The sequence below is a fragment of the Globicephala melas genome, chromosome 6 (assembly GCF_963455315.2).
Source record: "Globicephala melas chromosome 6, mGloMel1.2, whole genome shotgun sequence".
Classification (NCBI taxonomy): Eukaryota; Metazoa; Chordata; class Mammalia; order Artiodactyla; family Delphinidae; genus Globicephala; species Globicephala melas.
The window spans coordinates 7,563,628-7,589,091 of NC_083319.1; the positions used below are offsets into that span (position 1 = coordinate 7,563,628).

Genomic DNA, 25,464 nt, shown 5'->3' on the forward strand with positions numbered 1-25,464 from the left:
TATTAGCCTCTTCAGCCTCTCAGCCTCTCTTCCAGTTTCCCTGAACAGGTAGCCATTAGGCAGGGCCAGAAGAAAGGTGGTCAGGGGCCAGAGACGGCAGATGGCAGGCCCCAGTCTGTCCAGGGTAATCGTCAAGCGCAGAACTGGTGCTTCAGACACCAAAGGCTGGCAGTGCTAACTGGGAGACGTTGGGCAAGTCGCCCGAACCCCAGCTTCTCCGTCCCCCCTGTGATCAAGGAGCAGAACATGCCTCATAGACTATCAGAGATGATGTGAGCAAGCATTTCAAAGTGTGGTGCTGAGAGACACATGAACGGGTCATGAAATCCATTTCGGGGCGCTCAACAAGTATTTCTACTGACTAGAGTAGAATAGGATGGGAAATACTGCAGTGGATCACACCGGAAGGAGAAAGTTGAGTCCATGTTTGTGCTCTACAGAGCTTGGGATGTAAAAGTGATTTCTTACTATGGATCGTGGTGGAAAGTTGGAAAGCCCCTGGGCTAAGACATGTGATCAGCATGGAACCAGTTATGACCACGAACAGATCTCCGGACCAGGGTGGATGCTGATTATGCAGTTTTTCTAGAAGGAACCCAACGCCTTGCTCACCCTGCCCTGGAAGCAAGCGGAAGTCCAGGTCGGGGTGGAGGGTTGGGCTGGTACCCACTCTCTATTTGTTGCCCAGGGTGGAGTTTGTCAAACTGGCCAGTGAGGCTGATGTCGTGAACTTGGGCCAAGGCTTCCCAGACTTCGCACCCCCAGACTTCGCCGTGGAAGCCTTTCAGCACGCCGTCAGTGGGGACTTCATGCTCAACCAGTACACGAAGGCATTTGTGAGTCTACCAGCCCCTCTGGAGGGGTCCCTGGACATGGACCTCTGAGGAGGTCCCGGGGAAGGACAGAGCAGATCTTTTTGGGCAGCAGGCCCATCTGAGTGTCAGGGTTCATGGGGCAGAGCCCCGGGAATTCAGTCTGGCCATGGTTCAGTGTTCACTGACTGTCTCCTTTGTTCCAGTCCCTGGAACAGTTCATGGTCTGGGGGAAAGACAGGTAAAAAAGCGTGAGCCAGGAGCTCATGGTCTAGTGGGAAAAGCAGACCAAAACCCAAAACAATAGCAGAAGACAAAGGTAGCTGATATGCTGTGATGGAGGAGAATGGGGTACTTGGGAGCAAGAAGGAGGGAATGAGACCTGGGAGATCAGGGAGGGCTTTCTGAAGGAGGTGACACCTAAGCTTAACCCTGAAAGACAAGCTGCTGATTGTTTTGACTCTAAATCCGAAGTCTTTCTGTGAAGAACCACAGAGTAAATATTTGCCGCCTTGGAGCGTTTCTTAAACTTTGATGTGCATCTCATCGCCCTGGGGGAAAGTTCCCTCCAGTGCCACCACCCAGAGATAACCACTGCTAATGGTTTGCTACTTTGCTGAGTGTTTAGACTTTTGAACTTTTAACTTTTATAAATTTATTTATTTTATTTTTGGCTGCGTTGGGTCTTCATTGCTGCACCTGGGCACTCTCTAGTTGCTGCAAGCAGGGGCCACTCCTCCTTGCCATGCGCGGGCTTCTCACTGTGGAGGCCTCTCTTGTTGCGGAGCACGGGCTCTAGGCACGTGGGCTTCAGTAGTAGTGGCACACAAGCTCAGTAGTTGTGGATCACGGGCTCTAGAGCACAGGTTCAGTAGTTGTGGTGCACGAGCCCAGGTGCTCCGCGGCATGTGGGATCCTCCCGGACCAGGGCCCAAACCCGTGTCCCCTGCATTGGTAGGCGGACTCTCAACCACTGCACCACCAGGGAAGTCCCCTGAACTTTTAACTTTTAAAAATGCTTGTATAAACACACAGACATTCACATGCCCACACGTGAGATTTGTGTTTCTTAACACAAATGGACTCATACTCTAGTAATGTTCTATAACTTATTTCACTAAATAGTATGACATAGGCATCTTTCCATGTCAAAACAGCCTCATTCTTTTTTTTAATTTATTTTTTATTGAAGTATAGTTGAATTACAATGTTGTGTTAATTACTGCTGTACAACAAAGTGACTCAGATACACATTCTTTTTCATATTCTTTTCCATTATGGTTTATCATAGGATATTGAATATAGTTCCCTGTGCTATATAGTAGGACCTTGTTGTCTATCCATTCTATATATACCAGTTTGCATCTGCTAATCCCAAACTCCCCATCCAACCCCCTCCCATCCCCCTCCCCCTTGGCAACCACCAGTCTGTTCTCTATATCCCTGATTCTGTTTCTGTTTCATAGATAGGTTCATTTGTGTCATATTTTATATTCCACATATAAGTGATATCATATGGTATTTGTCTTTCTCTTTGTGACTTACTTCACTTAGTATGATAACCTCTAGTTGCATCCATGTTGCTGCAAATGGCATTATTTCATTCTTTTTCATAGCTGAGTAGTATTCCATTGTGTATATGTACTCCAGTAGCCTCATTCTTTTTGATGGCTGCATAGTATCCGATTGCCTAGATGTGCCATAATCTATTTACCCAGCCCTACACTGATGATCTGGTTTGGTTATCTCACTATTAAGCAATGCCACAGTGAATATCTCTTTGTGTATCCCTTTGTACACATATGTGAATATTTCTCTCAGATATATCCCAAGAAGTAAAACTAGAGAATCAAAGGGTGTAAGCATTTCAGCCTGTGCTGGATATTGTCAGATTGCCCTCTAGTAAGGTTTACTCACATACCCACCAACAGGCTGGTCTCAGAGCTGGCAGGAATGTTCATTCTTTTCATGTACATATTGGGCCTCAGGACTTTTTCTTTCATGCCTGACCTCGTTTTTTTCATTTGGGTGTATATCTTTGTCTTATTGCTTTGAAAGAGCTCTTTATATATTAAATATCTTATTTCTTTCTCTTATGTTGGAGTGTTCCTCTCTTTGTCTTTTAACTTTGCTCATGGGATATTTTGGTGTACAGAAATTTTTCATTTTTATGTAGTCAATTCTGGTTTAGTGAATTATTTAGTTAAGTTCTAGACCTTAGGTTTCAGTCCCTTGGCTTAGCCTGGAGTGTTTTTTTTTGTTTGTTTGTTTGTTTGGGTTTTTTTTTTTGCGGTATGTGGGCCTCTCACTGTTGTGGCCTCTCCCGTTGCAGAGCACAGGCTCCGGACACGCAGGCTCAACAGCCATGGCTCACGGGCCCAGCCACTCCACGGCATGTGGGATCTTCCCGGACCGGGGCATGAACCCGTGTCCCCTGCATCGGCAGGCGGACCCTCAACCACTGTGCCACCAGGGAAGCCCAGCCTGGAGTGTTTTATAAGTGTCCTCAACAAACAAGCGTACAGATCCAATCTTCCTCTCAAAGTGGGGTGCTTCCAAAGCTGCAACATAAAGTCCTGTTCCTGCACTTCAACTGGCATGACCTTGGGAAAGTCATTTTCTTTCTCTGGCTCACTGTTTTTCTACCAGTCAAATGGTGGGGATCAAATAATACCTCTTTTGCAAGGCTGCCAAGAGGATTAGATGGCACAAAAGTACTACTTAAACTTAGAGGGAGGTGTTTAAAGTGTGGAGTTCCTGCTATTTTGAGGGCTCTGTTGCACTGTGCTCCACGAAGGCATACACTCTGTCTGGTTTCCCACTGATCCCAGCCCTGGATGCTGGGCCTGGCACAGAGCAGGCTTTATGGCATGTGCTGGCGATGGAGATGAAAGAACTCACCCCACAGGAACTGACTCTGCCCCAAGGCTTGCTGCTGGAAGATGCTAGAATTGCCTGGATGCATCTGAGTGGGAGGGTGGGCCCAGGCTGAACCAGGCCGCTGACCCCTGCTGTCCCGGCAGGGTTATCCACCCCTGACGAAGATCCTGGCCAGTTTCTTCGGGAAGTTGCTGGGACAGGACATAGACCCGCTCAAGAACGTGCTGGTGACTGTGGGTGCCTATGGGGCCCTGTTCACAGCCTTCCAGGCCCTGGTGGACGAAGGAGACGAGGTGAGTGGGCAAGGCCAGGGCTGGGTGGGGGTGAAGGGTCAGGGTGGTGCCGACCCCAGCCAATCTGATCCTTGTACCAGGTCATCATCATCGAGCCCTTTTTTGACTGTTATGAGCCCATGACATTGATGGCAGGGGGTCGCCCTGTGTTTGTGTCCCTGAAGCTGGTAAGGATGCTGGTTGGGGTGTGGGTGGGCAGAGGGGTCCAAGGAGTGTGCTGGGTTGAACCCTGGGAGGTGGGAAAGAAGGAAGGAAGTGAAGGAGGGCAGTTTCTCCAGGATGAGGAGAGGGGTGTCCAGAGCCCGAGAGGAGAGACAGTGGGGAGAGATACCTGGGGGGAGGAAGGCTGACTTTCTAGAGATGAAAGTCATGTGGGTAAGTATTGCCACCCCCTCCCACCTCCTCTTGCAGAGCCCCAACCAGGATGGGGAACTGGATTCCAGCAGCAACTGGCAGCTGGACCCCACGGAGCTGGCCAGCAAGTTCACATCTCGCACTAAAGCCCTTATCCTCAACACACCCAACAACCCCCTGGGAAAGGTACCTGAGAGACCTCCTCCGGGGACCCCTCCAGATTGGCTCACGTCCCTGCTCTGTTACTCTTGTGCTGCCATGGGGCCTCAGTTTCTTTGTGAAGTGGGAGGACTACCTGCGATGGGCTCTGAGGACCGAAGCTCCCAGAGGTCCCAGGGCCTGGGGCAGGGATCCCCAGGGAAGGTATCAGGCCTCGGGTGGTGGAGCGGGCTGGACATCTCCATGACTTCCCCATGAACCTGGGCCAGTGACTTCACCTCTCCAGTTTTTCGTCTGGAAAATGGGAACATGACACAACTGATGTGAAGGAAGACCCAGGCTTCCACCTGTGTCTCTCCTTTACTGTCACACCATTATCACACTCAAAACGCTTCTGACACCAGATATGTGGGTTTTTTTCCCACACTAAGTAATTATGTGAGACCAGCTGGGTGTCCCACAAGTCAACTCAATTTAATTCAATTCTGACACTGTCTACCTGGCGATGGCGTCAGATCCCACAGGTTAAGGGCTCAGTCTCACAAGTCTGCCCCCCACCCCACTCCAGACACCAATCACAAGTCGAGGTTGTCACCTGTGCTGCTGACCTATGGTTGTAAATCTGAGGTGCCCACAACCCCCTCCTCGGTTCAATTAATTTGCTAGAGTGGCTCACAGGACTCAAGGAAACACCTACTTACAGTTACCAGTTTATTAAAGGATACGATAAAGGATACAGATGAACAACCTGATGAAGAGACATGTAGGGCGAGGTCTGGGAGGTTCCCGAGCACAGGTGCTTCTGTCCCTGTGGAGCTGGGGTGTGTCAAGCTCCTGGTACCTGGATGTGCTCACCCACCTGCAAGCTCTCTGAACCCTGTCCTATTGGGATTTTTATGGAGGCTTCAATTATCAACTCCATTTCCAGCCCCTCTGCCCTCTCTGGAGAAAATTCCAAACTTCCAATATGGCTTCGTCTTTCTGATGATCAGCCCCAATCCAAGAGCCCACTTAGAGTTGCCTCATTAGAACAAAAATGCTTCTAGTGCTCTTTTTTTTTTTTAATTTATTTATTTTTGGCTGCAGTGGGTCTTTGTTGTTGCGTGCAGGCTTTCTCTAGTTGCAGCGAGTGGGGGCTACTCTTTGTTGCGGTGCATGGGCTTCTCATTGTGGTGGCTTCTCTTGTTGCGGAGCACAGGCTCTAGGTGTGCGAGCTTCAGTAGCTGCAGCACTCGGGCTCCGTAGTTGTGGCATGCGGGCCCTAGAGCACGTGCGCTTCAGTAGTTGTGGCATGTGGGCTCAGTAGTTGTGGCTCACGGGCTCTAGAGCTTAGGTTCAGTAGTTGTGGCACACGGGCTTAGTTGCTCTGTGGCATGTGGGATCTTCCCGGACCAGGGCTCGAACCTGTGTCCACCACACTGGCAGGCGGATTCTTTTTTTTTTTTTTGGTTATAAATTTATTTATTTATTTATTTATTGCTGTGTTGGATCTTCGTTGCTGTGCACGGGCTTTCTCTAGTTGCGGCGAGCAGTGGCTACTCTTTGTTGCCATGCGTGGGCTTCTCATTACGGTGGCTTCTCTTGTTGTGGTTGTGGAGCACAGGTTCTAGGCATGTGGGCTTCAGTAGTTGTGGCACGGGGACTCAGTAGTTTTGGCTTACGGGCCCTAGAGCACAGGCTCAGTACTTGTGGTGCACAGACTTAGTTGCTCCGCGGCATGTGGGATCTGCCCAGACCAGGGATTGAAGGCAGGCGGATTCTTAACCACTGCGCCACCAGGGAAGTCCACTTCTAGTGCTCTTATCACTTAGGAATTTACAAGAGTTTCCAGAGCCCTGTGTCTAGGTCAGGATCAAAGAGCAAATATTAGAACAAAAGGTGTTTCTAGTGCTCTTACCACTTAGTAATTTACAAGGGTTTTAGGAGTTCTGTGCCAGGAATTGGGGCAGATATATATATATATATATATGTATATGTGTGTGTGTGTGTATGTATATATATATACATATATACATACATATATATGTATGTATATATGTATACACACACACACACACACACATATATATATATATATGTGTGTGTATTTTCTGTTATCTCACAACCAACTTCACAGGGTCACTGTTGCAGGGATAGGATGGGACAGAAAAGCCCTCAGCACCGGCTCTGGCCCTGTCTGTTCATCTCTCTAAGCAGGCCTCTCTGTTTGGGGATGGTCCCTGCAGGTGTTCTCCAGGGCAGAACTGGAGCTGGTGGCCAGCCTGTGCCAGCAGCATGACGTGGTGTGTATCACCGACGAGGTCTACCAGTGGCTGGTCTATGACGGGTGCCAGCACGTCAGCATCGGTGAGCCGAGCCGGCCAGGGTGCCCCCGTACCCCTGGACATTTGTGGCAGGGCCTTGAGCCCAGTCTGGGTGTCAGCGCAGGCCTGTTGATTAGGACCGAGGAGTCTAGACCCACACAGGTCAGGTGACCTGGGGCAGTGACTTCACCTCTCTGAGGACAGGGGAACACATGGCATCTGCCTCCCAGGGTTGTCATGAGGGTGAGCTCAAATAAGTCGTGGGAGTAGCTTAGCACATGGTGGAGTCTGGAGCGTTGAGAGCCTGAGTGCCTGCTGGGGTCCAGCCCCCACCCCTCCCCTGCCCCCACCCCCATCTCAGCAGCTGCTTTCTTTGGCCTTGGGCAGCCACCCTCCCTGGCATGTGGGAACGCACCCTGACCATTGGCAGCGCTGGCAAGACCTTTAGCGCCACAGGCTGGAAGGTGAGTCAACGAGGGCGGGGGTGAACCCCCCCTCTACAATCCTTGGTAGGCGAGTCTGGCCTGGAAATCCAGAAGGGGTTTGGTCAGGCCCCGAAGAGCCTCACCTCCTACCTATGTTGCTGGTCCAGGTGGGCTGGGTCCTAGGCCCGGAGAGTCTGCTGAAGCACCTGCGCACCGTGCACCAGAACTCCATCTTCCACTGTCCCACACAGGCCCAGGTGAGGGGGGGGGGGAGGGGGGGCAAGAAAGGAGTTCGGGCTGGCTCCAAGGTCAGGTCACACCTGACCTGCTTGTCCCTCCGCCCTCCCCAGGCTGCAGTAGCCCAGAGCTTTGAGCGGGAGCAACTGCACTTCGGCCAACCCAGCAGCTACTTTGTGCAGCTCCCACAGGCCATACAGCGCTGCCGAGACCACATGATACAGAGCCTGAAGTCTGTAGGCCTGAGGCCCGTGATCCCCCAGGGCAGCTACTTCCTCATCACAGACATCTCGGAATTCAGTGAGTGGGACTGGCCGGGCTGGGCCAGGTACAGGGCCCTGGAGGCTGCTCAGGGCTCAGCCTGGCCTCTGTCCCCCAGAGAGCAAGATGCCCAACTTGCCTGGAGCTGCAGATGAGCCTTACGACAGACGCTTTGTCAAGTGGATGATCAAGAACAAGGTGGGCTGGGCCTCTGCCAGGGCCGCTGTGTATGTTTTACAGGCTGTGCACTGCTAAGGGTGCCTGACCAGGGGGCTGATGCGCCAAAGTCCAGCCAGTCCTCTGCCTTGAGCCGTGGCACAGGGTTGCATCCACTTCAAGGAATGGGAAGCCTGTTTTCAGTTTGCTCAAATATGCCTTGTGGGCTGGCAGGAATTCTTGCCCTCTCAGGGCTTCAGTCTTCCCATCTGTACAGTGAGGAGCTGGCCCATTAACTCTGAGGTCCATCCAGCTCAGAGCTACGACTCTAAGACTTATTTCTTTTTTTTGCTTGTTTGTGGCGTTTTTTTTGTTTTGGCCGTGCCACATGGTTTACAGGATCTTAGTTCCCCGACCAGGGATTGAACCCGCGCCCTCAGCAGTGAAAGCGCAGAGTCCTAACCACTGGACCATCAGGGAATTCCCTAAGACTTATTTATTCTATGGCTCTGCCCTGACCTGCCTGGCTTGGAATGATGATTTGGGATGCTTTTCCTCTGACCTTGATGCAGCACTGGGAGGTGCTGCACTGAACTAATTTTCCTTCTCCTGTCTCATCACGGAACATCTCTGACCCCCTGGAGCCCCCCAGAGGCCTGCTGGGCTGTGGGGCCGCTGAGACATGGGCTTCCTCCTCCACAGGGCTTGATGGCCATCCCGGTCTCCATCTTCTACAGCGTGCCACATCAGAAGCTCTTTGACCACTATATCCGCTTCTGTTTCATGAAGGTAAAGGACAGGCCTGGGGGAGGGAAGACCTCCCCAAGCCTCCCCATGCCTCCTGCGGGTGTGGGGAGAGGGGTAGGACCAATCTGTGTTGGTGCAGGATGAATCCACGCTCCAGGCCATGGACAAGAAGCTACAGAAGTGGAAGGATGAGCTCAGGCCCTGACATCACCCCCTGGGCCCTGCATTGCCTGCTCCCTGCACACTCTGCAGGGCTCTGTCTTTGTCCAGGTTTCAGTCATTCCCAGGTTGGGGGTAGATGGTACTGGAGGATCTCTTCTCTGTAACACAGAATAACCTCAGGGAAGAGCCCCCCGTTTTGGTCTTGGGACAGTCAGGAGCACTTCCCCATGGCACATAGCTGTGTTACTGTTGCAGAGGTGAAGGAGGCCTGACCGGGGCCTCTCCCTGGTCCTCCCTGTGCTGGGCTATATGGTCTTGGGTCCCCTCTGGCCTCCCCAGACTCAGCTGGGACTCAGAGGGCAGAGTTCAATAGTGTACTGACCTTGGGTCTTAGCACTGGCCCCAGCCTTGCATTGGCCCCAGCCAGGCCTCAGGCATCCCTCCCTTTCCTTATCTAAGCTTGATTTTGGAAAGTTGCCCTTAGGCTTGACTCTTCAAGCCAGTACTTTTGCCCATAATAAAGTTTTAAGTTATTCAAACTGTTATTGGCCGCTTCTCTCTGCTTCACACCCTGGTGCTGATTGCAGATGGGGGCTTAGTCAGAATGGAAGGCAACTCCCACCTCCCTGAACCTCAGATCCCAGACTCTCTTTGTACAAATGTGTTTTGAGGCCCAAAGAAGGGCAGGGACTTGGACCTTGTCTGAAGCCACCCAGTTAGTTAATGGTAAAACCAGGCCTAGGGGCTCAGATGGTATGTGTTACCGTTGTTGTTGGTGGTGGTGGTGGTGGTGGCGGTGGTGGTGGTGGTGGTGGTGGTGGTGGTGGTGGTGGTGTGTGTGTGTGTGTGTGTGTGTGTGTGTGTGATGGGGGCCTCAGTTGAGTGTCTAACAGGGAAGACTCGGACAGTCACACCCCACAGGGATCAGAGTCCAGGCCAGGATTGCCAGGGATTACATAATTAGACAGAAGGGGAAAGGAATGTTTCCCCTAACATTTACTGCTCACCCCTGTATGCCGGGCACTTGGATGCGCACCATCTCATTAAAGGACCCTCTGAGACAGGAGTTACTGCCTCCATTTTACAGGTGAGGAAACCGCTTTGGAGGTGAGGGGACTTACCTGAGGCCATCCAGCTGGTAAAAGGTAGAAATGAGATTTGATCCCAGGGGTGGGCCTCCCACTGGAAAGCAACACAACTCCTGAAATCATTTGGAAGGTGGTGCTGGGGAATTGTCTTGAAGTTGCATTTGCATAGCAAGCTCATGGGTTTTGCTCATATCACATATTTAATTGGGGAGCTGATGGGAACATATAGGATAATAAAATACATTTGGTCTTTGTCCCTGGTTCCTGGCACAGAGCTCCTAAAACCCTTGTAATTTCATGAGTGTTAGTAGTGTCTTTTGTTATTCAAAATGAACCCCTTCAACCATGTGATTAGAGGGTCAGAACTTTCAGCCTCAAACCCAGACCTCAGGGAGGGAAAAGGGACTGGACATTGAGTTCAGTCACATGGCTAATGATTTAATCAGATGCGCATATGTAATAAAATCCCACATAAAAACCGTGAATCACTGAGGCTCAAGGACCTTCTGGGCTGGTGAACACATCGATGCGCTGGTAGGGTGGCCCATCCGGAGAGGGCATGGAACCTCTGCACCCCCCTCTCCCAAGACCTTCGTCTATGTACCTCTTCCATTTGGCTGTTCCTGGGTTGTTATCTTCTCTAATGAAACTCTAATTGTAAGTATAGCACTTTCCTGAGGGCTGTGAATTGTTTCAGCAAATTATTGAATCTGGGGGGTGGTCATGGAAATGCCGGAATTTGTAGTCGGCCAGGCAGAAGTGGGGGTGGCTGGTGACCCCACTTGCTGCTGACATCTGAAGTGGGAGACAGTCTTGTGGGACTAATACCTTAACCTATGAGGTCTGTGGCAACTTGTCAGAATTTAATTGAAGTGTAGGACACCCACCTGGTGTCAGAGAATTGCTGTTTGGAACATACTTGGTGTTATGACAGGACACTTTCCTTTTTTTTTTTTTTTTTAATTTTTAAAATTATTTACTTTTTGGCCAGGCGGCACATGGGATCTCAGTTCCCGGACCAGGGATCCAACCTGCACCCCCTGCATTGGAAGTGCAGAGTCTTAACCACTGGACCACCAGGGAAGTCCCAGGACACTTCTTCCTTTCCCAACTATGACTTTGTAATACTATCACTGTTCCAAAGTCAAGATTGTGAAACAAAATAACAACTCAGAAGCTCAGGGTTGGAGCCCCTTTGCCATACTACACATAGCCTGATGATAAGCAAGTCCTCAATGGGGTAAACCCATAGATCTCTTGGATAGAACCACCCTGACCAAAGGTTTCATGTCTCATGAACCAATCCAGAATCTGCCCATAACTCAAATCTGTGGCTCTACAGAGATTCCAGATCTTAGACTGAGTAACCTCAGCCAACCTGAGATGCATAAATGACTTTGCCTTTCATTCAGATAGGGGAGAGCGGGGGAATGGTGAAATAAACACAAGCCCTGTAATGATAACACACACTTTGAATTAGAAATGAATCTCTCCTCTACTAGGTTGTAAACTCCAGATCAGTATCTGCTTTCCCTACCATTGTGTCCCTGGCGGTTAGCACAGGGAGTTCCAGCCTCAAAATAGGATCTGCTTGATAAATATTTGTTGATTGAATGAATATTGACTCAAATTTATTATTTAAAAAAGAAAGTGTATCTCATTCCTTGCCGGTAGGAATGCAAACTGGTATAACCGCTTTGGAAGACAGCTTGGCCATTTCTTTTTTATTTATTTATTTATTTGGCTGCGCCGGGTGTTAGTCACGGCACACAGGATCTTCGTCGCCACGTGTGGGATCTTTTAGTTGCGGCTGCGAACTCTTAGTTGCAGCATGTGGGATCTAGTTCCCTGACCAGGAATTGAACCCGGGCCCCCTGCATTGGGAGCACGGAGTCTTAGCCACTGGACCACCAGGGAAGTCCCAGTTTGGCAATTTCTTACAAAGCTAAACATAGTCTTACTGTTGGATCCAGCAATCAGACTTCCAGCTATTTACCCAAATGAGCTGAAAATTCATGTCCACACAAAAACCTGCACATGAATATTTGCAGCAGTTTTATTCATAATTGCCAAATACTGGAAGCAACCAAATGTCCTTCAAAAGGTGAATGGATAGACACACAGTGGCATAGCCATACAACGAATAGTATCCAGCAGTAAAAAGAAATGTGCTATCGGGGACTTCCCTGGTGGTGGAGTGGTTAAGACTCCGTACTCCCAGTGCAGGGGGCACGGATTCAATCCCTGCTCAGGGAACTAGATGCCACATGCATGTAGCAACTAAGAGTTCACATGACACAACTAAGGAGTCGGCGAGCCGCAACTAAGACCTGGCGCAACCAAATAAGTGAATAAATATAAATAAATTTTTAAAAATTATATCTTCAACCTACTGTAAAAGAAAAAGAAATGAGTTATCAAGCCATTAGAAGATATGGAGGTGATCTCGGAGAGACAGCAGTGAGGTCTTATTTCCCTGCCCAGGAATTGAACCTGCGTAGCCCAGATGAAAACCAGGAATCCTAGCCGCTAGAGCACCAGGGGCTAGAGGCTAGAAGCAAAGTGGCCCTGGCTCTTTCCCCCATTTGAGAGCAAGAATGTTTCAAGGAGGCAAAAACTGTAAAAAACAGGTACAGAGTTTATTATTAGAGACACAGCACTATGGGAGAGCACACAGAGAAACAGTTTATTTATGTAAGTCGAAGCTAGGCAGAAATACACACCCAGAGAGAAAGGGTGTGGGCATCCTTTCTAATGGGGAGGAGTGGAGTAAAGAGGCGATTTAAATCACTTATATAGGACAGTTCTTCCTGGTCTTTGTTTACCTTTGGCCAATTATCTCGTTTCTTTTTTCACACATGACTGGTCCTAGGACCCTCCCCAAGCTGCGTGTGCAACTTTTTGCTAAGATGGATTCCACCGCAGAGGCCTGTGTGTGTATGTCCACTTATTATGGGGTGGTGCCCCCTCCCTTTTTGACCCCCAAGGAGCCTTCCTGCACATGTCCAGACAGGAAGTTTTCCTTGACCTCAGGAGTGGTTATCTTATCTCTTTACTTCAGCAGAGCTCAGCTTCTGCCACTAGCTTTGACCTTGGAGCATCTGGGTGAGAACAGAGCTTCAGTGTTACTCCACTTGACAAACCCCAGCTGTCCAGCCCAGGGGCCCATCTATCTCCTACTTTAGAGGAACTTTAAATGCATGTTGCTTAGTGAAAGAAGGGAGTCTGAAAAGGCTGCATACTGTCTGATTCCAACTATATGACATTCTGGAAAAGGCAAAACTATAGGGACAGTAAAAAAGATCAGGGTCCCCGTGGTTACCAGGGGCTTGAGGGGTGGGGGAGGTAGGTGGAGCACAGAGGATTTTAGGGCAGTGAATCAATTTTGTATGATACTGTAATGGTAGACATATGACATTATGCATTTGTCAAAACTGTTAGAATGTACAACACAAAGAGTGAACCCTAATGTAAACTGTGAACAATGCATCAATATAGGTTCATCAACTATAACAAATGTACACATTAACACATGTGAACAACAGAAACTGAGTGGGGGTTATGTGAACTCTGTGCTATCTGTTCGATTTTCGGTAAAACTAAATCTGCTCTAAAAAAGTAAAGTCTGATAATTAAAAGAGAGTAAATGAACGAATCTATAAGATAATTGGATTAAATTATTGCCAGCTCTGAATCACACTCCAGCTCTGGGCCTCAGGGTCCCCATGTGTAAAACCAAGCTGAGCTTTGAGTTTCGCGCCCGACGGGAGGAGAGAGGGTAGCTCTCCTATCGTCCAAGGGTTCAGGAGAGAACCGGATACCGTGCGTCTTTGGACACCCAGGCCTGCGATGAGCCCCGCCCACCCCCGGGAGCCCGCCCCCAGGAGCCAGTCCCAGGCCCACACGCTCCCTCAGCCCGGAGCATAGGCCGCGCCCTCGCACGCCATTGGCTCTCCGATTGGACGGCTCGGAGGAGGTGTTGGCGGAAGGGGTGAGTCTGATTGGCTGGGCGGGGCCGACGGTGTGCGACTAACATGGCGGAGCGCGGGAGGAAGAGGCCCTGCGGCCCGGTAGGTGGAGGGATGTGGGATCCCGCGGCAGGGCGTGGGGTGGAGGCAAGAGAAAGAGCCGCTTGGGGGCCCGTGGCGGGGCCTGGCCGCACCTCTAGCTCCCTGCTCGTCGCTCTTCCGCGGCCCGAGTCCCCGAGGTGCCGCATGCTCATGGCCTCAAGCACCCCTGTCCAGATGAGAACCGGAGGTGGGAGCCGGGGTTCGAGTCAGAGCCGGGACTGCGTTGGGTAACTCATTGCCCGGGGCCCGGATTCAGAAGACCGGACCCGGCTCGGAATCCCGAGCCCTTTCGTGGCGTATCTCTTCTGACACCAGGGCGACAGTGGGCAGGTCCTGTCCCCCTGAACCTGTTTCCTCTTCTCTCCAGGAATTGTCTCATTAATTGTTTAATTGTCTCATTAATTGTTTAATTGTCTCATTAAACAATTTATTGAATGCTTACTGTGTGCCAGGTGTGGTCTCAGGCACTGGGGGTACGACAGGTCCCTGCCCTCCTGACGCTTTCTCTGGGCAGCAGGAGTGTGGCGTGGGGGGCGGGGGGAGGGTTCCCTCGTTTCCTCACCACCTCCATTTAAAGAGAGGGGACAGCTGTGGAGCAGCAAGTGGGACCTCCTCTCGGGTGTGACCATTCAGCCTCACTCCTCTATCTCCTCCCACCCCTACTCCAGGGTGAACATGGCCAGAGGGTGGAGTGGCGAAAATGGAAGCAACAGAGTAAGTAAGGGACCGGGGCGGTGGGCTCAGATGGGGAGATGAGCGTCTGTGCTCACCTCTCCCCGAGGCCACTCCATCAGTGCACAGCTGAATCTTGGGGAAAAGCCACCAGATTTGGCCCCTCTAGGTCCCACAGTACCCAAAATGGAGAAGACGGGGCCAGAAGCCCTGGGAGGCTCCTTTGGCTGCTGTCTCAGCAGCACTGGAGAGCCCAGGCTGCCCCTACTGAGAGGACATCACCTCCTGGACTGCTCCAAGTCCTCCTCACGTCCAAGTCCCTCTTCCCTCCACCAATCGGGATGTCCTCTTATCCAGAAAAAGAGGAGAAAAAGAAGTGGAAGGATCTCAAGATGGTGAAGAAACTGGAGCGGCAGCGAGTGCAGGAGGAACAGGCAAAGCGACAGCAGGAGGAGGAGGCAGCTGCCCAGAGGGAGGATCGGGGTGAGCAAGCTGGGTCCTCGGTAGGGCAGAGAATGTTATAGCTGGAAGGGCCCTTAGGGGCCAGTGGGTCCAGACATCTTGTCCTGATGGAGAAAATGAGGCTCAGAGAACGGGAGGGACCCAGAAAACTGAGTCCTAACTTCCTACTTAGGTAGATTTCGATTCTGTGGAGGGTAAGCATCATATATCATCACTTTATGCCTCTAGAACCTCATCATTGTAATGATAGTTAATTTTTTTCCTTTTTTATTGATCACTGTGTGCTTTAATTTCACTTTTCATTTAAGTATTTTGATTTCATAATAAGAATGTCTCTTTTTTCTCATTAAATAATACATGCTCAAAACAAAACTCCCCAAACAATACAGAAAACAATAAAGAAAGGAAAAATCCCAGCAAACATTGCAGTTAACATTTCTCCAGCTATGTTAACACCCACTTATATATAGGTAGGGAGGTATATAGATACAGTTTTACGAAAGTTGAGACTGCTTTATCCACACACTCCTGGAGCTGTTTTTTCTCATCCCACATTGTGTCCTGGATGTCCTTCCGTGTTCGTACATTTGGATCTACCCTAACAAGTTGTATCTTTCCTCCTCGGCCAGACCCAAAGGTCTGGAGGGTCAGGGGGCCATATTGTACCCTGTAAGCCCAGTGGTTACCAGTGATGATGGTGACAGTGGGGACAGAAACTGAGCATGTCAGCTGTCTGACACCGGGAAAGCCCTTTATCTCCTGTGGCTCCCTTTGGACAACTCTGGGAGGGAAAGTGTGGTGGTCCCTCTGAAGCCAGCTGTCCTGCCTTTTGTGTGACCTTGGGTCACATATTTGACCTCTGTGGGCTGAAGTTTCCCCACCTCTCAATCGGGATCATGGTATACCTGCTTCCTAGGGTTATTGGTTAACTGTGCACATATAAAAGGCACTAAGAATAAATATTAACTCATTATCATCCCTATTTGACGCCTGGGGAACTGAGGTTGTAGGGGGCAGAGGATGTGAATATAGGTCAGTTCTTCTAACCGCTCCCTTGCCTGGCCCAGTGGTATGCCCTTCTTACGGGAGTCCTGGAGACCTCTGATTCCATTTTCTTCCTGGGGAGATTAAGGCCCAGAGAGGGGAGTTGGATCTATGCTGCTTGGCTCAAAACTCCTCACAGTAGGAAAATTCTCTAACTCTGGGCCCTGGGATTAGAGCAAGGGAGGGGAGGGATGGCCCTGGCCTCTCTGGCTGACCATGAACACCCCTGTCCTGCCCAGGGCGGCACTACACCCTGAGCGTGGCCCTTCCGGGCTCCATCCTGGACAACGCCCAGTCGCCCGAGCTTCGCACCTACCTGGCTGGCCAGATTGCTAGAGCCTGCACCATCTTCTGCGTGGATGAGATTGTGGTGTTTGATGAAGAGGGCCAAGATGCCAAGTGAGGGGCCATCCAGCGGGCCCCGGGGCTCAGGGAGAAGGGAGGGGCTGCCATGATTGGCTGGGCTTCCCTTTTTTCCCTGCCTACTTGCCTGGGCTGCGGATCCCGTCTGAATGCCCCCATTGTAACCCTGGCGGGTCGAGTTGCAAAGCAGGGGTGCTGCAGAGGTCATACTGGGGGGAGGAGCTCTTGAAGGAAACCCGGTGGGCTTGAGCCCTATCTTTCTCTCTCCAGGACTGTGGAGGGGGAATTCAGGGGAGTCGGCAAGAAGGGGCAGGCATGCGTGCAGCTGGCCCGGATCCTGCAGTACCTGGAGTGTCCCCAGTAAGGGCATGAAGGACAGACTTGCCAGAGCATGTGGGAGGGGTGGTCACGGTGCAGGTCGGATGGGAGGTGGCCTCCCTGAGATCTGCGTCCTTTCCTAGGTACCTAAGAAAAGCATTCTTCCCCAAGCATCAGGATCTACAGTTTGCAGGTAAGGCTGTGGGGGCCTGACCCCCCTTTCCCATGGATCATCCCCCAGACCCTGAGAAATCATGGGACAGTTGGGAAAGCAGGCCCAGGCAGGGCAAGGCCTGTGGCTGGTGAGAAGCAGCAGATCTGTGGCAGAGCTGGAACCTGAACCAGGGCTCCCAGCCTTACCTTCCACCCCTCCGTGTGCCTCTGCACCTCCCAGAATCTTCCTGGCCCTCCCCAACCACAGGGCTCCTGAACCCCTTGGACAGCCCTCACCACATGCGTCAGGATGAGGAATCCGAGTTCCGAGAGGGCATCGTGGTGGACCGGCCCACCCGGCCGGGCCAGGGCTCCTTTGTCAACTGTGGCATGAAGAAGGTAGGAATTGGAGGGTGGGTCGAGACACGTTTCCCAGACACACCCTGGCTACGGAGGGCACATGGGTGGAGAGCCCTGGCCCCAGGCATCTCTGCCTGCCAGTCCCCCATTGATGCAGATTTGGGCCAGAGAAGTACCTAAAATGGGGCTCAACAGATAAAGCCAGGAGCAAAATTTACTGTTTTAGAAAAATCAAATCAACAGAAGATAGTCCTTATACGAAAAACAAACCAAAAGAAAACCCGGGAAAATCAAGTTCACGATGCCTCTGGGGCTGTTCCGGAGCGCTGCCAAGCTGGGGCTCGGAGCATTCGTTTGCCACCTATTAACCCTAAGTCTCCTAGAGAAGGAGGCAGAAACATTTAAACAGAGGAGGATCCCCTCCCCTCAAAAAGAACAGATCTGAGGTAACTGGCTAAAAACAGAACCGGATGACCCAGACCCAGATGAAGAGAGAAATGAATGTGAAACCCGCAAAAGAGAAAGTGTCCCATCCTGAATTCAAAAGTGGGACAAGGGAATTCCATCATAATCCAGTGATTAGGACTCCATGCTTTCACTGCCGAGGGCGTGGGTCCAATCCCTGGTCAGGGAACTGAGATTCCACAAGCCGTGCAGCGCGGTGGGGGGAAAAAAAAAAACTAAAATGGGGACAAAACACAAACATCAAGTGTCCTTCCTCACAGGCTCCCATGTAGTCAGCATTTACTTCATGCCAGGCCTGTGCAGTGTAACAACAGGTATTATTTATGGAACATCTTCTGTTTGACGATTAGGACACTAAGGCTCAGAGGGGTTAAGTGACCACTCAAACTGCTATAGCTAGTAAGTGGCATAGCCACCAAAATGTAGGAAACTGGGATTTAATCTACTCATGAAATACTTCCTACTCTGTGCCAGGCCTGGACCAGTGTCTTGCAGTAGTCGTTTTGCAAGAATGGTCTCTTGGACTTCCCTGGTGGCGCAGTGGTTCAGAATCCACCTGCCAATGCAGGGGACACGGGTTCGAGCCCTGCTCCGGGAAGATCCCACATGCCGCGGAGCAACTAAGCCCATGCGCCACAACTACTGAGCCTGAGCTCTAGACCCGCGAGAGCCACAACTACTGAAGCCCGTGCACCTAGAGCCCGTGCTCTGCAACCAGAGAAGCCACTGCAATGAGAAGCCCGTGCACCGCAACGAAGAGTAGCCCCAGCTCACTGCAACTAGAGAAAGCCCGTGCACAGCAACGAAGACCCAATGCAGCCAAAATTAATTAATTAATTAATAATAAAAGAATAGTCTCTGTGAGCAGGTCTGGCCCAGGTGCCGGGGAGCGGGGCTCGAAGGGTGACCTGGACCCCTGAGGTGCCCCTGTGTCTGGGAGAGCAGCGACCCCCGCTCTCCTGTGGGGGACAGCACCAGTTTCTTCTGGCTTCTTCCCAGGAGGTGAAGATCGACAAGCACTTGGAGCCTGGACTCCGGGTGACGGTGCGGCTGAACCAGCAGCAGCTCCCAGGTACCCTAAAGCGTCCCCAGCCTGGCCCCCTGCGGGCTCGGAGCCACTTCCTTGTCCCCTCGCCCCGTCTTCACAGCCTGTCTGCTTCCCCTCCAGAAAGCAAGACCTACCGTGGAAAAGTCGTGTCGTCACAGGACCCTCGCACCAAAGCTGGTCTCTACTGGGGCTACACGGTCCGCCTGGCCTCCTGCCTCAGTAAGGACAGAGCTTCCTCCTGTGAATATCCGTCCTCTCTCTCTGGGAGGCCACAGAGAGCCTTGCTTGACCCAAAAGTCAGGCCGGGGTCCTAACCCTACTCACTTGCCGTGTGACTTGGGCAAGTGCCTTTCCTTCTCTGGGCCTTGGTCTCCTTGAGTGCACTGCCTGGAATGCTTTTAAGGACTTCTGAGGAAAAGCATCTTTAATAATGTCTGCCATGGGGTCGGGAATGGGGGCAAAAGGGCCAGATAAGTCAGAGGTCCACTACTTGCTTTTGGAGCTCCTTCCTCCCCACCCTCTGCTTTGTCTCCCCAAGCTGGTACACGCACGGTCTCTGCCTGTTCCATCGCTGACTTCCCAGCAAGAGTGAGGGGCCTGGCTGTGGCTCTCTTACCTAAACCACGCCCCCCAACACGTACGCGCAGCCAAGTGGCAGTGGCCTGTGGGGTACAGAGCCCCCAGTGAGCTGGCCTCCCCCGCAGGTGCTGTGTTTGCTGAGGCCCCCTTCCAGGACGGCTATGACCTGACCATTGGGACATCAGAGCGAGGCTCAGACATGGCCTCCGTCCAGCTTCCCAACTTCAGGTGGGTCCAGCCAGGGGAGGAGGAACGCAGCAGGGGACGGGACTGGTGGGGGCAGAGTTGTACGGACCGGGCCCCTGCGCATATGGGGGGCTGAGAGCCCTGGGGGCTGCACTCAGTGACCCCCTCCTGTGGGCGCCAGGCACGCTCTCGTGGTGTTTGGGGGCCTCCAAGGGCTGGAAGCTGGAGTGGATGCTGACCCCAACCTGGAGGTGGCTGAGCCCAGTGTCCTCTTCGATCGGTACGTCAACACCTGCCCCAAGCAGGGCAGCCGCACCATCCGCACCGAGGTGAGCCCGCCCGCCTCCCCGACCTCCAGGCCCAGCCTGCTCACCACCAGCAGGGGCTGGAGCCTTGGGGTCCGTCCAAAGGGGGGCGTTGCAACCCTCTTCCCGTCCCCCACCCCGCCCAGGGCTGCCCTGAGCCAGCCTCCTCTAGGCCTCCTCGCCCCCTTTAGCTCTCACCACAGCAGAACTGCAGCAGGGACAAGTTGAGAGTGGGCTGGGAGTTGGGAATCCTGGGTGCTGGTGCCCATCCAGCTGCTCCAGGAGCACCTGGCTGACCCAGGAGACCCCACCCATCCCTGCTCTAGGCCTGTTCCCTTAGCTATACGCTCCGTGTTCCACTTCCCCGTGTCTGACCCTGGTGGGCAGGGCAGCCCTCCTCTCTGGCACCTCTGTCCCATGGGGGACAGGATGCGACCAGCTCTGAGAGCTTTCCACCTGGGCAGCCACTTCTGAGGGCAGCACAGAACGCTGTACCTGTGGGCACTTCCTGGGGGAAGGTGCCACTGCTTCCACTGGTCTCAAAGGGTGGTGACCGAACAGGTGGACAGCCTCAGTCTACCTGTCCCTGAGAGCCCTGCCAGGGCCAGGTGTCGCACGCTTGCCAGCCACAGCCTCCCAAGCAGGAATCCCTGCTCCCACCCTTCCGACAGCTACACAGAGGGCCCTCCCTGCCCGTCACCTGCCCCTCCCGCTCCCCGATCCTGGGAGGCAGCTATTACGATCATCCCCATTTTACAGAGGAGGATACCTAGAAGCAGAGAGGTGAGGCCCTTTCCTGGCCAGTGACAGATTTGCAGGATGAAGCTGGGCCTGTGCTTCATAACCCCCCTACCCCAGGCCCTGCTGAGGGCAGCATACCCCAAGGGGCTGGGTCCTGGGCAGTGGGGCACCTGCTAGCTTCCCAGGCCCCAGCCTGTTGCTGTGCTTCTCTTCCAGGAAGCCATCCTCATCTCCCTGGCTGCCCTGCAGCCTGGCCTCACCCACGCGGGTGCCCGGCCCAGCTGAAGGTTCTGTCGGGCCCAAGACGGCACAGAAACAGTGGTGAAGCCAGAGGTTCCCACGGGTCACCTGGGACAGACACACCAAAGACTTGTCTCCAAAAATGAACACCTTTAATTCGACCCAGTCCCCCCGACCCCACAGTCTGGCTGGGGCTGCCCTTACTTGCTGCCTGCAGTGATGGCCTTAAGGCTGCCTGTCCGTGCCAGGATATTTGGCACAAAGAGCAGCCCTGAGGCCCGCTCAATGCTCTCGATGGGCACCAGGAAGCGCTCCAGCGGGACCGCCTCATCCACAGGCGCGTTGGGCATCACATAGGAGCGGAGTTCGATCTGCCCGTCTGCTGCCTCCAGGATCAGCACTTTGAAGAAGTGGGTGGGCACTGCCACGTGGTTCTTGCCAATTACCTGGTACTTCACATAGGACTTCCCATCAGCCTCGGTCCTGTGGGCAGACCCAGGCACACATGGCCTTTTAGGGCTCCTGGGGGACTTGGTCAGACCCAAGGCCACCGCCTCCAGGGAGCCTTCCCTGACCCGACCTCCAGCTTGTGTCAACCTGCAGGACCACCCCTCAGCGTGAGGCTTCTTTGCCCTGCTTGGCTCCCCCAGGAGGCTGGGAGCTCCCTGCAGGGTAGAGAGTCACTCTTCCCCTGTTTTCTTCATGTCCAACACTGGGTCAGGTAGAGTGGGTGGTGGCAATAAACGCTGCAGAAAGAATCAGGCCTTCATTCACATTCATCCGTGTGGACCCTCGATTACTGTCTGTCTCTCCCTGTGGAGGGTGGGCACCAAATGGGCAGGGCTGTGGCAGCGGAATTCCCAGCACCAGCACAGGGCCTAGGGCAGAGCAGGTGCCCGGAGCACCGGATGGGTGACTTCAGGCTAAGCCTCCACGGCGTCCGCTCCATTTCAGCAGGCCAGAGGAGGCACTTGCTAATCAAAGTACATCAGTGTCCCAGCCAGCGCCTCAGCAGGCCTGTGCTGAGCCCTTACTACGGTGACATCCACCATCCCGCTTTGTGCCTTAAACAACCATGTGGTAGCTAATGGGTATTATCCCCATTTTACAGGAGAGGATGTTGAGTTCATTTGCCCACTGCACCAAGAAATGAGGTGACAGGGCCTGGATTCCAGCCCAGGCAGAGCCAGCTGTGTGGCCACAACCTCTAGCCTCACTCATCCCAGTGCTCAGCAGGCTAGAAAATCACCAAGGAAGCTCCGAAGAGCTCAGTCCCTTCTACCTGGGAGGCCGGGCTGCAGAGAGACAAGAGTAAAGGCTCAGGGTCAGAGAGATGGAGTTCAAACCTGGCTCCAGGGGAAGCATAGGGGAAGGCTGCTCCAAGTAGGGGAGACCGAAGGCGAGAGCCTAGTGCAAGCGTTTCTACCCGCGCAGAACACAGAGTCAGGTGGATGTGAAAAGAGATGACACAGGAGAGAGGAACAGGGCAGACTCAGGGCCTGGTGCCCACGGGCAGAGATGTCTAGGTGGGTACCCCAAAGGTCTCTGTGGAGTAGAACTGGGGATCCCGAGACAGGGAATGGACAGATTCGCCAAGAAACCAGATGAGTGGGGACCTGGCGGTGTTGACACAGAGCCTGGGGGGAGCCTGGACGGGATGACTGGGAGGTGCTGGTGTCCCCAGGCCCCCCAGCTCTAGCCTTACCTGGGCAGGAAGAGAGGCCCCGTGCAGACATAGACATTTTGGTAGGTGCGGGTCAGGCTGCGGCTGTACCGTTCCAGGTTGTTCCAGGCATTCTTGTTGAGGTGGGGCACCTGGCAGGAGAAGTGGCCTTCAGTGAGACTGGCTGGAACACTTGCAGTTAGAGGGCTGCCCCAGGCCCTGAGGGGCTGGCACTGGCATGGTGCCAGAAAGTTCCAGCGTGGGTGGGGGGTGGGAACAAGCAGGTGGAGGAAACGGGTTCATGGAAGGAGAGTCACTTAGCCTACACAGTCACATGGGTGGGGCCCGGATAGAGCTCAAGGAGGTGCTACTTTCGTCCAGCTAGAGCGGGAGAACTAGCATCCCAGGTCTCAGAGCTGTTTCTCAGCTCCAAAGAGCCATATGAAGGAACGGAGGAAACCTCCCAGATAGAAACAGGCCTGCCCACTGCCCCCAGGGGCTCATGGGAAGACCAGCTCTCCCAACCATCTCTCCTTTCCTTTTCCTAGTCTGAACCGCATGCAGAGCTCAGCGGGGAAGGTCAGGAATCTGCTCCTGACTCCACCACTTGAGCTCTCCAGTCCTCAGCACGGCGTCTAGTCAGATGGGTAGGGGACTGTGCTCCTGGGTGAGCACAGTCAGGTCAGAGAGGCTAGGACCTCACAAGCCTCACTCAGAGCCTGACATCCGTCTCCACGTGGGTGTCAGGCCCTGGTGGGAACAGGGCTAGAGGTAGGGCGGCTAGTCCAGGCGCACAGCGACTGCTACTAACGGCCACTGCATGCAGCTATCTTTCCTTTTACTCCTGGAAGGAAGGCAGGGTAGGACAATGGCTGAAAGCTCAGGGTTCTCTAGGCAGGCTGCCTGGGTCTCCTCCCACTGTGACACTGCGCCAGTCACTTTGTCTCTCCGAGAATCACTTCCCTCATTATAGCCGGTATTTACTGAATGCTTGTCATGGGCCAGAAAGTGTGCTCAGTACTTTTACGTGCATGGTGTCCTCAGTTCCTCAGCGCCTCTGCACGAGGTAGGTGAATAACAGTTTTATCCCCATTTTACAGACAAGGAAACTGAAGATCAGGGAGGCGCCCGGGGGCCCTCGGTTAAGATCAGAGTGCAGAGTGGGTGCTCAGCGCCCCACCGCTCCGTCCCTTCCGCCTGCGGCGCGCGGTGTGTTCAGCCAGGCGCCTGGCGTAAGGCGCGCACTCGGTAGCTTTCCTATCTGCAGAGGAGCAAATCGAGGCTCAGAGGCGAGCGGTGGCCTCGCCTTCCGCCGCCGGGGCAGGGGTCGCAGGCGATACCTGGGGCGCGATGTTGCTCAGGTAGAAGGTGTCGTTCATGGCCTTCTGGCTCCAGCGGTGGTTGCCGGCGGCGGCGAGATGGCCGCGGTCGAAGCCGCTGCCCCCGTAGTCGGCGTTGGTGGCGCGGTGATACGCATGCACCGAGTCGTCCTCGTGGAAGTCGCAGGAGCGGCGGTCGCCGTCGCCGCGGAGATTCTCAGGCCGCAGCTGCTCGACCACCCAGAGCGCGCAGCGGGTGCGCGGGTCGTAACACAGCATGTACGACTCACGGCTCTTGAGCTGCGCCACCCCGGGCAGCCCGTACTTCGCCAGCTCCCCGGGGCTGCCGCCCGTCGGAGCCCCGGGCACGGCGGGAAGCCCGGCCGCCGCCGCCACAGGCAGCACGGGCAGCCGGCTCAGCAGCCCCGGCGCCGCCCGTGCGTCCGCCCGCCGCCGCCAGCCCTCGGCGGCTGCACCCAGCCCTGCACCCAGCGCCAGGGTCAAGCCGCCCCGAAGCAACTGCTTGGCCATGGATTGTGGCCGGAGCGCGGATGGAGAGCGGTCCGCGGAGACGAAAGAAAGCCTCGACCTCACGCGTCCGACCCGGGAGTCTCTGAAAGGGGCCGCACAGGCCTGCGGGGCCCACCGCGAGGATAGCGCCAAGTGGAGGAGTAAGACAGCGGAACGCGGGTCCCTTCCACTCCCGAGCGCTCCAAAGTATTAATATTATACTCAGGAAGCCAACAGTAGGCGTCAGGACCGGCCCAACTGGACCTCCCGGGGCCCTTCCAGGCGTCACCACCGGCCCAACTGGACTTCCCGGGGTCCTTCCTTTGCCCTTGTTAAGACTGGGCGCTAAGAGGGCGTGGCATCGCCGTCGCGGTTTGTGATTGGCTGCCTCCAGAACCGGCTCCGCCCCGCCAGGTCGCCTTGGTCTCCACCGAGGGATCCTCCCGCTCCGCCAACTAAGATCCCGCAAGCCCCCAGCGGACAAAAAAAAAAAAGCTTTATAAAGGTTCATACCTTCTAAATCACTTAGAGGACTGAGCTGGGGAAATAAATCAGGAATGCAAGGATTCCCCACCGTATTACTTATAATAGAGGCCGGAGAATAAGCAAAATATTCGGAAATAGGCACTGGTTCCGGACATTTTTAGCACATTAGAATAGTATCTAGACCATAAAAAAATATATATATATATTTTTTTCGGTATGCGGGCCTCTCACTGTTGCGGCCTCTCCCGCTGCGGAGCACAGGTTCCGGACGCACAGGCCCAGCGGCCATGGCTCACGGGCCCAGCCGCTCCGAGGCACGTGGGATCCTCCCGGACCGGGGCACGAACACACGTCCCCTGCATCGGCAGGCGGACTCTCAACCACTGCGCCACCAGGGAAGCCCATAAAAATATTTTTAAATCATACAGCAACTTGCTCACCACCTAACGTGAAGGGAGAGACAATACACAAAACTCCGTATCAAGAAAATGAAAATTATATAATAGTAATTACATCAACGAAGAGAAGACCAACATGTTATCGGTGATTTTCTCCAGATTGTGGGCTGTGAACGACTTGTTGAATTTCAAAATTTTCTCAATC

The 25,464-nt window shown here is 53.4% G+C and overlaps 3 protein-coding genes across 6 annotated transcripts in view; 2 read left to right on the forward strand and 1 right to left on the reverse strand.

The window, feature by feature from the left end:
* KYAT1 (kynurenine aminotransferase 1) overlaps positions 1–9,537 on the forward strand; it is a 33,595-nt gene extending 24,058 nt beyond the window's left edge. For 3 of the 4 annotated variants that reach the window (XM_060300337.2, XM_030858430.3, XM_060300338.2), the window contains exons 4-14: positions 689–836; positions 3,836–3,985; positions 4,066–4,152; positions 4,397–4,525; positions 6,724–6,844; positions 7,189–7,265; positions 7,394–7,483; positions 7,577–7,763; positions 7,843–7,922; positions 8,583–8,669; positions 8,767–9,537. In XM_060300337.2, the coding sequence (XP_060156320.1) occupies positions 689–836; positions 3,836–3,985; positions 4,066–4,152; positions 4,397–4,525; positions 6,724–6,844; positions 7,189–7,265; positions 7,394–7,483; positions 7,577–7,763; positions 7,843–7,922; positions 8,583–8,669; positions 8,767–8,832 (1,222 nt within the window). In that variant the 3' untranslated portion in view covers positions 8,833–9,537. The remainder of the gene's footprint in view (positions 1–688; positions 837–3,835; positions 3,986–4,065; positions 4,153–4,396; positions 4,526–6,723; positions 6,845–7,188; positions 7,266–7,393; positions 7,484–7,576; positions 7,764–7,842; positions 7,923–8,582; positions 8,670–8,766) is intronic. The other variant, XM_030858432.3, reaches the window with a different exon arrangement.
* Positions 9,538–11,002: 1,465 nt separating this feature from the next.
* Positions 11,003–21,641, forward strand: SPOUT1 (SPOUT domain containing methyltransferase 1). Its single transcript, XM_030858436.2, has 12 exons — positions 11,003–13,947; positions 14,616–14,661; positions 14,977–15,102; positions 16,365–16,524; positions 16,759–16,848; positions 16,950–16,999; positions 17,228–17,358; positions 18,784–18,856; positions 18,953–19,051; positions 19,537–19,639; positions 19,779–19,926; positions 20,860–21,641. Exons 1-12 carry the CDS (start codon positions 13,912–13,914, stop codon positions 20,926–20,928), a joined length of 1,131 nt encoding a protein of 376 aa, XP_030714296.1. The 5' UTR covers positions 11,003–13,911; the 3' UTR covers positions 20,929–21,641.
* ENDOG (endonuclease G) lies at positions 21,020–25,204 on the reverse strand. The gene is made up of 3 exons (XM_030858439.3): positions 23,887–25,204; positions 22,589–22,698; positions 21,020–21,366 (listed from the first exon to the last, which is right to left on the reverse strand). Exons 1-3 carry the CDS (start codon positions 24,394–24,396, stop codon positions 21,084–21,086), a joined length of 903 nt encoding a protein of 300 aa, XP_030714299.1. The 5' UTR covers positions 24,397–25,204; the 3' UTR covers positions 21,020–21,083.
* Positions 25,205–25,464: the final 260 nt, after the last annotated feature.